The following is a 13,632-nucleotide window of genomic DNA, read 5'->3' as shown; positions in this document are numbered from 1 at the left end:
AGTAATCTGTGAGAGGATAAATTTAAAATGGTCAGAAAATGTTTTGATGGGAATAGGGGAAAGAATTGTACTATTACTTAATATACATATACACAAAAAGTTACAAGATCTAAAGGAGCTCTTCTAGTAAAAAAGGATCTTATTGGCTATAGGTACCTTTAAAAGTATCAGTATACGTATCAGCGATACTTGAAACAAATTTATTGTTTCCCTTGCCTCCTCAAAGCAATATAATTTTTTTCTTTTGCTTCTTAATAGGAAATTTGCTTTCCTTTGTATCATTATTTGATGTTTCCGTGTTCTGTTAGTTTATTACACAGAGGCAGGCTAAATATCTCCATTTTATCAGAAAGCATGACTACCTTTTTATTACAGTTTATTAGCACTTGTTATGCTAGCTATGCTTTGTTTTGACATTGTTAGGTGCCATCAAGTCAGTTCTTTCTTAATAGTAACGGCAACAATATGTACAGTAGTACAAATCTTTGATCCTGGATCGTCTCTCAGTCATTGCTGTGTTTGAGCTTGTAAGCAATTGTGTTAATTCTTCTTGTTAAATGTCTTCCTTTTTTTGCTAATTCTCCACTTTACCAAGCATGATGCCCTTCTCCAGAGACTGATAATCTCTCTCCTGATGCCATGTCTGAAGTGTCTGAGACAAACTTTCACCATCCTTACCTCTAAGTAGCATTCAGGCTGAACATCTTTACATTTTTCTTTCCTCTCATAATCCATGGTATGTACAATATCCTTCATCAACACTGTAATACAAATGCATCAGTTCCTTGACCTTTTTTTATCACCAGCCAGCTTTCAAATGCATTTAAGGTGATTGAAAATAACAAGGCTTGCATCCAACATGCACTATTGCTCAAAGTCACATCTGTGTTTAATAATTGAAAGAGATCTTTTGCAGCAGATTTGTCTGCCATACTAAGTTCTTTGATGTCTTCACTGCTGTTTTTTTAGGGGCATAGGTTGTGGATCCAAGTTTAAAAACACACACACACAAAAAGACCCCCACAAAAAACCCTTGACAACATCAATCTTTTCTCTATTTAGCATGATTCTGGTTTTTGGGTTCAGTTGCAGGGGGCCTTGTTTACTTCAGATGGATACCTAATCCATAAAAAGACTTTAATGTTCATCAGTAAACTTTTCCTTTACAACATGAAGGTTTTGTCGTCTGCATAAATGCAAGTCGTTGATATGTCTTCCTCCATTCTTAAATGTTCCATTCTTCATCAGATAATCTAGCTTCACAGAGTATTTGCTCAACATACAGATTGAGTAAATATGTTGGGAAAAAAATATAGCCCTACTGCCTCCCTTTCTGATTTTGAACTGCACGGTTTCCGAAGGATGCATGGGGGGTCCTTTCCCGGGAAGGCGCCCTCTGCGGTGTGAGGGAGGCATCTTCGCCATGCCTCCCTCCGGGCCCGGCGCCGCCGTCCTCCTGCAGCCGCTGCTACTGCGGCGGAGCACTGTTCTGGCCGGGCCCCTGGAGCAGGGGGCGCCCAAGAAGGAGGAGAACCCTGACACAGGCCTGTATCACCACCACTACCTCCAAGAGCTCAGCAACGTTCTGGAGACGGAGGGGCACTTCTGGGAGAAGCTGCAGGCGCCACCGCAGAGGACATAAAGAGCGGGAAGCAGAGCCGTGAGCTGGACTCGGTCAGCCACTGTGTCTGCATCAAGCTGGACGAACTCGAGCGACAGGAGGTACCGCGGCTGCGGATGCTGCTGAAGGCCAGGATGGACGCTGAACAGGAGCCCAATGTGCAAGGAGATCACCTGAGCCTTCCGAAGCAGTTTGAAGACTTGGACCCTCAGAATCAGCACACCTTTGAGGCCCGGGGACCTGGAGCTGCTGATCCAGACAGCTACCCGGGACCTCGCTCAGTACGACGCTGCCTGTCACGAAGAGCTCAAGCGCTATGAGATGCTCGAGGAACACCAGAGGCATCATTATCTGGAATCCCTGGGGGAGGAGCAACGGAGGGAGGCAGAGAGGAACCGAGAGCGCCCCAAGGTTAATGTACCTGGCAGCCAAGCCCAGCTGAAGGAGGTGTGGGAGGAGCTGGACGGACTGGACACCAACAGGTTTAACCCCAAGACGTTCTTCATACTGCATGATATCAACAACGATGGCGTTTTAGATGAGCAGAAGCTGGAGGCTCTCTTCACCAAGGAGCTGGAGAAGGTATATGATCCAAAGAAGGAGGAAACGGCAAGCGGGAGATGAGGAGGAGCGACTGCGTATGCGAGAGCGCGTGATGAAGAATGTGGACACCAGGCAGGACCGCCTGGTGACCCTGGAGGAGTTCCTGATCTCCACCCAGAGGAAGGAGTTTGGAGGCAATGCCGATGGCTGGGAGACAGTGGAGACATACCCTGCCTACACCGAGGAGGAGCTGGCCGCCCGGGAGGCCGAGCTGAACGCCAAGGCCTAGCGTCTCAGCCAGGAGACAGGCTCTGGGCCGGTCCCAAGGCCACATGGAGGCCCAGAAGAGAGAGCTGCAGCAGGCACGTCTGCAAATGGAGCAGCGGAAGCAGCAGCAGCAACAACAACAACAACAACAATAGGCCTTCAACACAGCGAACCCTGAGGGGCAGCTCAGGTTCCACCCCAACACAGGTGACGTGCTGGTCCCAGCTCCTGCCAATGACCAGAAAGACACAGATGTTTCCGAAAAGAAAGTTCCAGGGCAGCCTCAGCTGGAGCCGCAGAACTTGTGATCTTCAGAGACCTGATTGTTTGGGTCCCTCCCAGCCTGCTGCTGAAGAGAGCTCTCCCCTGAGGCCTGTGCTGGAGGCTGGGGTGTTGTGTGGCCCCTGGGAGAGAGGAGACGGACAGAATGACATCATCTCAGATACCGCTGTCCTCTTTCAGCTGCCTAAGCTTTCATAGCCCCAGGCTTTTCGTCTGTGCTCCATCTGTCTGTCCTCCTGCTCTGAGACACCTGCCCTTTCTGGGTCTAGCCATCTTCCTGTACAAGCTCGCCAGATGAATCAAATTTAGAGAAAAATCCCTTCCAGTCCCAGGCCCCTCCTAGGTGGTCTGGCCTCACTCAGCTGCCCTAGGGGTCTCCACAGCTGCTGAAATCCTGCCTGCTGCCTGCTGCCTATTCTCTGTGGTTGGTGGGGGCTTCACATAGACCCATGAGACGGTTTCTAACCATTTTGGGACCAGCAATGCTTCAAGGACAGTGTCTCCCAAGGCTGGATGGTAAAGGCAAGAGGGTCCTCCACATCACCTTGGAATTCCAGAGCCTGGGCCCTGCCAGAACCTTCAGCCTCAGGGAGGCCCTCCAAGGACTGGCCCTGCTTACCACCTGGCCTCATCTGACACCTCTATGCCCTGCTTTGGCTCCAATTCCATCCAAATATATTGTCTGGAACACTGAAGAAAAAAACAAAAACAAAAACAAAAAACAACCAACCAACCAACTGCAATATTTCCTTGTTCTGTTTAGACAATTGCTGCTTAGTCTATTTACAGGCTCTTCATAAGCACAATTAAGTTTTGTGGAATTCTCAGTTCTTTGCAATGTTATCGTTAATTTGTTACGATCCAGACAAATGGCTTTGCATAGTCATTGAAATGCTGGTAAACTCCGATATTCTCTGCTTTCATCTAAGATTCATCTGACATCTGATCTATAGTGATGTCACTTATCTTGAACTTGGCTTGAATTTCTTGCATTTTTTGTCATGTGCAACTACAACTTTTGAATTTTCTTCAGCAAGATTTTACTTGTGTGTGATACTAATGATGTTGTCTGATTATCTTCTGCATTCTGTTGGCTCACCTTTCATTGGACTGCACACAGATGATCTTGTCCAGTGGGTTAGCCAAGAAACTGCCTTCCAAATTTCTTGGCATAGATGAGTGATCACGCCCAGAATTATATCCCATTGTTGAAACAGTACAACTAGTATTCCTTCAGCTCCAAAATGTTGTTTTGCACCAATGCCTTTAGAGGATCTTGGACCTCTTCAATCCCAGTAGTTCTGGATCATATACTATCTGCTAATATAGGTGGAAATGGACCAATTCTTTATTGGTAATGACCTTATACTCTTAGCTTCTTTCTGAGGCTTCTTCCACCATTGAATATTTTCCCCATAGAATCCTTCATTGTTACAACTTGAAGCTTGGGTGGTTTGGTGTTTTGCATTTTCCCCCCTTCAGTTCTTTTAGTTTGAGAAATGCATGCATGATCTTTTGGCTTTCTAACTCCAAGTTTTGTATATTTCACTAAAATAATTTGTCTACTCAAGATGTCCTTTCAAATCTTTTGTTCAGTTTTGTCTTTAGCTAGTCTTTGTAAGAGAGAAAGTTTCAGAGTCTTTTCTGACATCCTTTATGGCTTTTCTTTCTTGTCCTTTTAGTGACATTTTTGCTTTCTTCAGTATGCTGTCCTTAGTGCCATCTCACAACTGGTGTAGTCTTGGCTTATTAGTTATCAATGTATCAAATTTATTATTGAAATTGGGTCTAAATCCAGGTAGAATAAACTCAAGGTCATATTTTGGCTCTAATAGACTCTTGTCATTTTCTTCTGTTTAAAGTTAAACCTATATATAACCTACTGAAGATCTCTTTCATCATCCACCTTTCCCCTTATTCTATTGAGTTTCTTAGACATCATCTCTTTCCACCAATATTTTCCATTTGGTTCCATCTGATGAGTTTTATTGCATATGTTTTTGAAAAATATATTTACAATAAGTAAATCTTTGATTTTGCAACATTCTAATGAGACATGGGAACACAAAGGTCGTATTTCTCAATGGGCACTTCTACTCTGTCCTGGGGTCACTGTGATTTTGAATTGACTTAGTGCATTTTGCTTGATTTGAATTCCTCTTTGTTTCCAACTATTACATACCAATCACTAGAAATTCTTAGTTTGTCTTGGTTGTTTGTTTTATCATTTTCAACTTCAGAAGTTGGTAAAGTCTTAAATTTCTTCATCTTTGGCATTAGTGATTTGTGAATAAATTTGAATGATCAACATATGAACTAGTGTTCCTTCTTGTTGTGTGACCCTCCAGTGGGTTTTCGGAGGACATTTTATCTCATGGGAAAAGATTGTTCACTCTTTTATCATGGAACAGAGGGTGCCTTTGGAATAGCAGTGCAAAATTTCTTTTTTGAGTTCTGGTATTCTTTGTATGGATATACAAAGGCATTTGGAGATAGTCCTATCACTGAAAATATAGTTCAATATATACCTATAAATGTTTCATTTGGTTACAAATGTGGTATCATTCCTCTTAAATATGTTATTCCCACAATATTGTTATTGTGAAATTCCATCTAGTTGCCTACAACTCATAGCAACCTTATGAATGCATCGGAACCTGTGCCACCCTCATCATCTCTGATATATTTGGGCACATTGTACAGTCATTGTGTTAATTCATCTTGTTGAGAGTCTTCATTTCCTTTGTCCCTCCCTCCACATTTCCAAACATGATGTCCTTTTCCCAGGACTGCCTCCTCCTACCAATATGCTGTTGCAGAGGCATTTGACTGTGTGGATCACAACAAATTGTAGTTAACCTAGAGGAGAATGAGAATCCCAGAATTCTTGATTGTGCTTGTATGAAACCTATACTTGGACCAGAAAGCAGTCATCAGAACAAAGCAGGGAAACACTGCATGATTCAAAATCAGGAAGGGAGTGCAACAGGGATGCATCCTGTCTCCATACCTTTTCAACCTTATATGCAGAACAGATCATTCAAGAGGCTGCACTTTATGAGAAGGAATGTGGCATTAGGGTTGAAGGAAGATTCATCAACAACCTACTTTATACAGATGACACAACCTTGCTTGCTTGCTGAAACTCAGGAGGACCTGATGTGCTTGCTGCACAAGGTCAAGAACTGCAGCCTTCAATATGGATTGAAGCTCAAAATCAAGAAGACAAAGATCCTCACCACTGGGCCAATTGGCAGCACCATGGTAAATGGAGAGGGGATTGAGGTAACAAGTACAGCTTGCTTGGCTCTACAATCGACACTCTTAACACCAGCAGTCAGGAAATCAAAAGATGAATCACATTAGGTAAATCTGCTGTCAGGATCATTTCCAGAGTACTGAGAAGCAACAATGTCAGTCTAGAGATTAAGGTGTGCGTGATCCAGTCCGTGGTCTTCCCAATTACTTGCTATACATCAGAGACCTGGACAGTGATTAAGGATGACAGAAGAAGAATTGATGCCTTTGAGTGTGGTGCTGGAGAAGAGTCTTGGACATATCATGGACCACCAAGAAATCAAATAGGAGAAAGCTCTTGGAGAGGGTGAAACCAATTTTCTCCTGGGAGGCTAGGATTTTGAAGCTCTGTCTCACATACTCTGGGCATGTGGTCAGGAGCTACTAATCCTTGGAGAAGGACATCATGCTCATAAGGGTGGATGGACAGTGCAAGAGAGGAAGACCCCAGATGAGATGAATTGATACAGTGATGGGGGCAAAAGGGGTAGGTGTGTCAGAGTCAGTGAGACTGGCTCAGGGCAGGGCAGGGTTCAGAGCTGTTGTATATAGGGTCGCTATAAGTCACAAGTGACTCAATGGCACATAAAAACAAAAACAACAACATATGAGATGAAGTTTCACCATGGTTGCCTCCAAGAAGCACCCTGGCTGCTCTTTCTCCAAGACATATTTGTGGAGTTTCACCACCAGCAGAAAGAAGGAGGCATGCAGTACGTGCCCTTTGCGGCTACAGACTTCTATGCCAACTAGACTTACATTGTGGCAGCAATGGTCCAAGCAGAGGATCAAAGATCTGGCATGAGGCAGAGTGTGCCTTGGCACTGCTAGGCCATTGAACCAGAAATAAGAGCCTTTTACCCATTTAGGATTTTTTTTGCCCACTTAGTTAAGGGACTAAGAGGAGAGCCATACTGGAGGACTAGGAGTTTTATAACACTGGCCTAAAGGTGTAAGGCTGAGGTGCTTGCAAGCACAGAAGCTGAACTGTTGAGTGATTTGTATTCGGCTACTAACCTGAATGACTGTCTTTAAATTTCACTTTAAAAAGAACCCCCATATTCAGTACTCTTCTCCAACAACACAACTCCTAGGCATCAATTCTTCTTCTGTCATCCTTACTCATTGTCTAATATTCAGTTTCCTAACAAGTGAAAGACGATTACTTGAATCAGGAGCAAAATAAATAGTACAAGTCCATTTCAGCTCACTAATGCTTAGGATATTCATCTGTTTATGTGCCATTTAATTTTTTACAACTTTCAGTGATACTAGATTCACATTTCTTATATTCTATGTTACAATTATTGGGTATTTGCAATTGTTTTCTCTCATTTTGAGCCATGCCTCACGAACAAATTTAGGTCCTTAGTGCTTTGCTTCATGTACATCTTTCAACCTGAGAGACATATCTTCCAGAACTAGAAGTGTTGTACTCCAATTCATAAGATGTTCAGTAGTTAGTTTTTCCAGAATTAAACCACCACAATCAAAAGAGAATAAAATAACAAATTATATTAGGGAAGTCTGGTGTCAGAGACATCTCCAAAGTGTTAATGAATAATGATGTCAGTCTAGAGACTAAGGTGCACCTGATTCAGGCAATAACTTGTTATGCATCAGAGAGGTGGACAATGATTAATAATGATAGAAGAAGAATGGATGCCTTTGAGATGTGGTGCTGGAGTAAAGAACTGCACATACACCATGGACTGCCAAGAGAACAAAGAGGTCTTTCCTAGAGAAGGTGAAACCAAGCGCTCCATGGAGGCAAGAAGTTTCAAACTTTATCTCATATTCTTTGGACATGTTGCCAAGAGGGACTACTCTTGGATATGATGCTTGGAAGGATAGAGGAACAGTACAGAAGAAGAAGAGGCCCAAGTGAGAAGGATTGACACAGCAATAGGGGTAATGCTGGTTAGGTATGTCGGAGACAGTGATACTAGCTTAGGATAGCATAGGGTTCAGAGTTATTGTACATAGGGTCACTGTAAGTCACAGCTGACTCAATGGTACATAACAACAAAGTCATACCACCATATCCTTTTTCCCTAGTCTGTCCTAATCTGGAAGATGCACTGGAACCTGTCCACCTTGGGTGACCATCCTAGTATTTGAAATATAAGTGGCATAGCTTCTCATATCGCAACATCATACACACTACATACAGCAGCACAAGAAATTGACAGGTGGTGGTCCACTGAAGTAGCAGTTAAAATATCAAATGATTTCTTGCACCTAGTCAATTTTTGCAAGCTATTTCAAGGGTTAAAAAGTAATGACGACACTTTGAAGACTAAGGTATGCCTGACCCAAACCATGGTATTTCCAATCACTTCATAAACTTATGAAAGGAATAAGGAAGCCTAAAGAACTGAAGTATTTGGATTATGATGTTGGCAAAGAATATGAAATTTGCATTCATTTCTAGAAGAATGGACAACTCTGTTTTGAATTAAGAACAGTCAGAATGCTCCTCCTCAGAAGCAAGGATGGCAAAAGCTCATCTCATGTGCTTTGGGGATGTTGTCAGTAGGTACCAATTCCTGAGGAAGGACATCATACTTGGTACAATGGAAAGTCTGTGAAAAAGAGGGAAATTATGAACAAACTATATTTGCACAGTGGCTGCAACAAAGAACTCAATAAACAATGATTATGAGGCTGTCACAAGATATATTAAAAGAAGAAGGAAGGACTATACAGAGTACTGTACCAAAAAGAATTGGCTGACACAGAAGAATTTCAAGAAACAACATACGATCAAGAGACAATGGTGATGAAGGAGGACGTTGAGGCTACTCTGAAGGACTAGGCAAAAAATAAAGTCCCAGTAGTTGATGGAATACCAATTGACATATATCAGCAAATAGATACTTCCCTGTATGTGCTCACCAAGTGTGCCAAGAAATCTGGAGGACAACTACTTGACCAACTGACTGGAGGAGATCTATATTTATTTCCATTAAAAAAAAAAAGGTGTTCCAACAGAGTGAATTACCAGACAGAAATTATCATACAGTATCACTCATAAAACATGCAAAAAAATTCTGCTGAAGATTATCTAGAAACGACTGAAACAGTATATATTGACAGAACTATCACAAATACAATCTGGGTTTAGAAGCGGTTGTGGCACTAGAGACATGATAGTCAATGTCAGAATGATTGTGGCAGAAAGCAAAGAGTATCAGAGGGATATTTATCTGTTTCAGTGACTATGCAAAGTAATTTGAATGTGTTGATCACAACAAATTGTGATTAACCTTGAGGAGAATGGGAAACCCAGAACACTTGATTGTGCTTATGTGATACCTATACTTGAACCAAGAAGCAGTTCTCAGAACAAAGCAAGGAGACACTACGTGATTCAAAATCCTTCTTAAGGAACTGGATTAGGAATGTGTCCCGTCTCCATACCTTTTCAATCTATATGCAGAACAGATTATTTGGGAGGATGGACTTTATGAAAAGGAATGTGGCATCAAGATTGTAGGAAGATTAATCAACAACCTGTGTTATACAGATGACACAACCTTGCTTTCTGAAACTGAGGAGGACCTGAAGTGCTTGCTGAAGAAGGCCAAGGACTGGAGTCTTCAATATGGATTGAAGCTCAACATCAAGAAGACAAAGATTCTTACACTGGGCCAATTGGCAGCAGCATGATGGATGGAATAGAGATTGAGATTGTTAATTCTAGCTTACTGTGCTCTATAATCAACACTCTTGGCACCATCAGTCAGAGACTCAAAAGGCAAACTGCATTAGAAAAAGCAAAGATGTCAGTCTAGAGACTAAGGCCTTCTCAATTTCTTGCTATGCATAAGAGACCTGGACAAGAATTGATGTCTTTGAGTTGTGATGCTGGAGAAGAGACTTGAATATACCATGGATCACACAAAAAAACACATAGGTCTGTCATGTTTTTGTTGTTCTTAAGTACCATTGAGTCGTAGATGACCCATAGAGAACTTATGATCTAAAGACCTGAACACTTGTATAACTTTTATTATTTCTGTATGTTCACAGAGTTTACAGAGGCAAGCTATTTCAGAAGTGGATGCCACTCCTGCTTCCAAGCTTGTTTTAACTGGGAAGCTCCACCAAACATTGTCCACCATGGGTAACCATTACCTCATTTGACACATCAGTGTCACAATGTTTAGCATTACAGCAACCATAAGTTACCTCTGTACAGCAAATGGACAGACCAATGCTATACCACTTAAAAGAATGACCAAAAAGAGGGTGAAACCAGGTTTCTCCTAAAGGCTAGGATTTTGAAACTCCACCTTAGATACATTGGGCATGTGGCCAGAAGGTACCAATCCTTGGAGAAAAACATCGAGCTTGGAAGGCTGGAGGAATAGTGTGGAGAGGAAGACTCCAGATAAGATGGCTTGCTATAGTAACTAGGGTAATGGGGATAGGTGTGTCATGGTCAGTGAGACTGGCTCAGGATAGGGCAGGCTTCAGAGCTATTGTACATAGAGTTGCTTTGAGTTTCAGGTGACTCAACGGCATATAACAATAGCAACATATTCAGGGTTAATGAGTTAAAATCAACTCAATGTCACCTAAAAATGATAACAACATTGGTAGGAATACCCTATTTACTCCTCTATTTTTTTTCTGTTTCATAAAATCCTGCTAGGATATTTCAAGATGTTAATCCATCCTTGTAAGTGAAAACAGGTCTAAGTTTTTCACTAAGAGTGCTCTTGTGGTGTAATATATCACTTTAATATGGTCTTTCTTGTCACAGTCTTCTGTTTGAAAGAAATAACATTGTGAAAGATTACACACTTAAACAGTAAGATTTACAATGTGTCTTTAATACACTTACAGTCAATGTATTGAAAGAACCATCCAATGGCAGGGTCAGGGACAAGGGGAGAGGAAAAATTCTGTAAAAAGTACAACTGAACACCAACTTCTTGGAGAGCTGTAGAGGACATTGGGTGTTGTGGCTGTGAGCAGCAATGGCTTTACATTCTCCTCTGCCAACATTCTATCTTAGAGCGTTCATCCTTTTAATTCAGGTGGATTTTTCATTCCATTTAATTCAGGTCATGGAGAAAGTTACTTGTGGTCCATGTGGAGGAAGGTTCTCTTATTTTGTGCTGTTATGCGTCTGTGAGACTGAACCTCATAGCTGACCCTTTAGTGGGATGTCTAAGGTGTATTATCACATGGGAGGAAATTGTCTATCTTTCTTTCATGGAGCAGCCAGCGGACTCTAATTGCCTTTGGATTGACAGTGCAACTCCTGACCCTTTAGAAGAGTATAAAGATGTAACAACTCATTTCAAAGCTTTCTGAAACTCACTCCAAAAGCATAGAAACTAGATTCAATTTGCCTTGCAGATCGGAGATTTAAGAGAATGATAGGAGAGGGTAAAATGGAAATGACACATATGGTGGAACTTCTTCACTAATTTAGGCAATTTGTTCTTTATAAAATATCTCACCAAGTTAAGATTTCTTCTACAGCCCAGGCTGAGCAAAGGTGACTTTTCAGGCCACAGGGGAATTAATAGCCTTGTTATTCTTCCAGAGTTTCAGAGGAGTTAGCAGGAGTTAGGTACATAGAAACCTTCTTTCCCACCTATTCTTAAGGGAATACTTCTGAGTAATAGAAACAAAGAAAAGAAATACATATTCTCCTCTCATACAGGGTTTCACAATTTCGCTACAGGGAAGTTGCAGTGAGGGGGGTATCTTTGATATTATTTTCTTCTTAATGATCTAACAAGATGCCAGCGTGAGTGCTTCAGCCTCAAACACTGTTCTCATTTAAGTTTTCTAGAAAATCAAAGTTGTTCTTTGCCTCTCGGAATACTGTGTGTCTTCAGAATAAATTTAACCACCCTGGTTCCACTAAAATAATTTCGCTGCTACCAGTGCCAACCTGAAAGAGTTTATAGAATCAGAAAATCACTATTGTTTTAGACTAAAGGCACTAAATCAAATGCACGTACAATGTAAAATACTTAGCATCTACAAACTGTCTCTCAATAATGCCAATTATTTCCTAAGAAGTCAATTAAGAGATGGTGTTACACTGGTAACATATTCTGAGACAACATCTCATTCTCACCTCTAAGGAGTGCCATTGTTACACTTTCTGCAAAACATTTGTTTTCTCTTTTGGAGTCCACATGCATTCAATATTCTTCACTAAGACCACAATTCAAATAAATTAATTCTTTGAAATTCCTTATTCTTTGTCTATGTTTTACACAAACAGGAAACAAATGAAAACATGGCTTGTGACAAGTAGACTTAAAATGGATGTCTTAAAACAAACACGTGAAGAAATGTTCAAAATCCCTAGCTCTAAGAGAGATACAAATCAAAGCAACTATGAGATATCATCTCACCCCAGTAAGGATAGCAAAATTTAACAGAACAGCAAGCAACAAATGCTGACAAGGTTGTGGAGAAACTAGAATCCTTATTCACTGTTGGTGGGAGTGTAAAATGGTGCAACCACTATGAAAGACTGTATGGTGATTTCTCAAAAAGTTGCAAATAGAAATACCATTTGATCCAGCAATTCCACTACTTGGAATATACCCTAAAGAAATCATAACTGCCACTCAAGCAGATATATGCACACCCATGTGTATTGCAGCTTTGGTCACAATAGCATAAAGTTGAAAACAACTCAATGTCCATCAACAAACAAAGGGATAGAGAAGCTATGGTATATTCACACAGTGGAATACTATGTCGCATTGAAAAACAAGGACATACTATACAAAATATGTGACCCTGGAGAACATTGTTGTTGTTGTTGGTAAGTGCCATTGAGTTGCAGTCGATTCATAGCGACGCTATGAAGGAGAGTCCTCAACGCTTCGGGGTCTTTCATTCTCTCTCCAGGTTTGTAGGGTTTCTGGAGGAAAGCTATTATGGAAGTGGATGCCACTCCTCCTTCCAATGGAGGACAGTATGCTGAGTGAAATATCTCAGTCACAAAAAGACAAATATTGCATAATTCCATTGTTATAAAAGAGGACTGACATCGGGGGTGGGGGAGATTGAGAAAGATGAGATAAATAATGTTTACTGCACTGAAACAGATGAGAAAGAGAACTGTTTAAAAGGGATATATGACTAGGTATTATTGTCATGATAGGAATCCAGAATGAAGGCAGCATAGTGGAGTGGATTTGGGGAGAGAAAATTATACAACAATGCAAGAATTCTTCTTGTACTTTTCAAAGAGAAGAGCAAATTGAAGGGGAGGGGTCTGCAGGAAGAAAAGTGCAACAATGAGTGAATGAAACTCCAAAGTCTCTGTAAACTTTCATTACAATTAATTTTTCAAAAATTGACATTCATGCTTTTTGGCATTTTAAAGAGGTCCTTTACAGCATAATAATATATCATATCTCTTGACTTTTTCACTGCTGCCACCATGGATGTTGATTGTAGATCCAAGTAAAGTGGAATAAGAGGAAACTGTAGAGGCATAACAAATCCTTCTAGAATTTTCTGAACCTCAGTTCAAGAGCATAATAAATCTTTTACATCTCACAAAAGGACAAATATTGCATAGGGCCACTGTTGTAAAATGGAACTGACATCGGGGTCGAGGAAAGACAGAG

At 41.2% G+C, this 13,632-nt stretch overlaps 1 protein-coding gene and 1 pseudogene across 1 annotated transcript in view; one reads left to right on the top strand and one right to left on the bottom strand.

Annotated features, from left to right (window-relative positions):
• The first annotated feature begins 1,423 nt into the window (after positions 1 to 1,423).
• LOC102844451 lies at positions 1,424 to 2,739 on the top strand (annotated as a pseudogene).
• A 602-nt stretch (positions 2,740 to 3,341) lies between these two features.
• SRFBP1 (serum response factor binding protein 1) overlaps positions 3,342 to 13,632 on the bottom strand; it is a 110,911-nt gene continuing 100,620 nt past the window's right edge. The window contains exon 8 of the mRNA XM_006886025.1: positions 3,342 to 3,403. Coding sequence (XP_006886087.1) covers positions 3,342 to 3,403 — 62 coding nt within the window. The remainder of the gene's footprint in view (positions 3,404 to 13,632) is intronic.

The sequence above is a fragment of the Elephantulus edwardii genome, unplaced genomic scaffold (genome assembly GCF_000299155.1).
Source record: "Elephantulus edwardii isolate Elephantulus edwardi_28Jun2011 unplaced genomic scaffold, EleEdw1.0 scaffold00046, whole genome shotgun sequence".
NCBI classification, from domain to species: Eukaryota; Metazoa; Chordata; class Mammalia; order Macroscelidea; family Macroscelididae; genus Elephantulus; species Elephantulus edwardii.
Note: the sequence above shows the minus strand (reverse complement) of the source record. Positions and strands in the feature narration are given on the sequence as shown.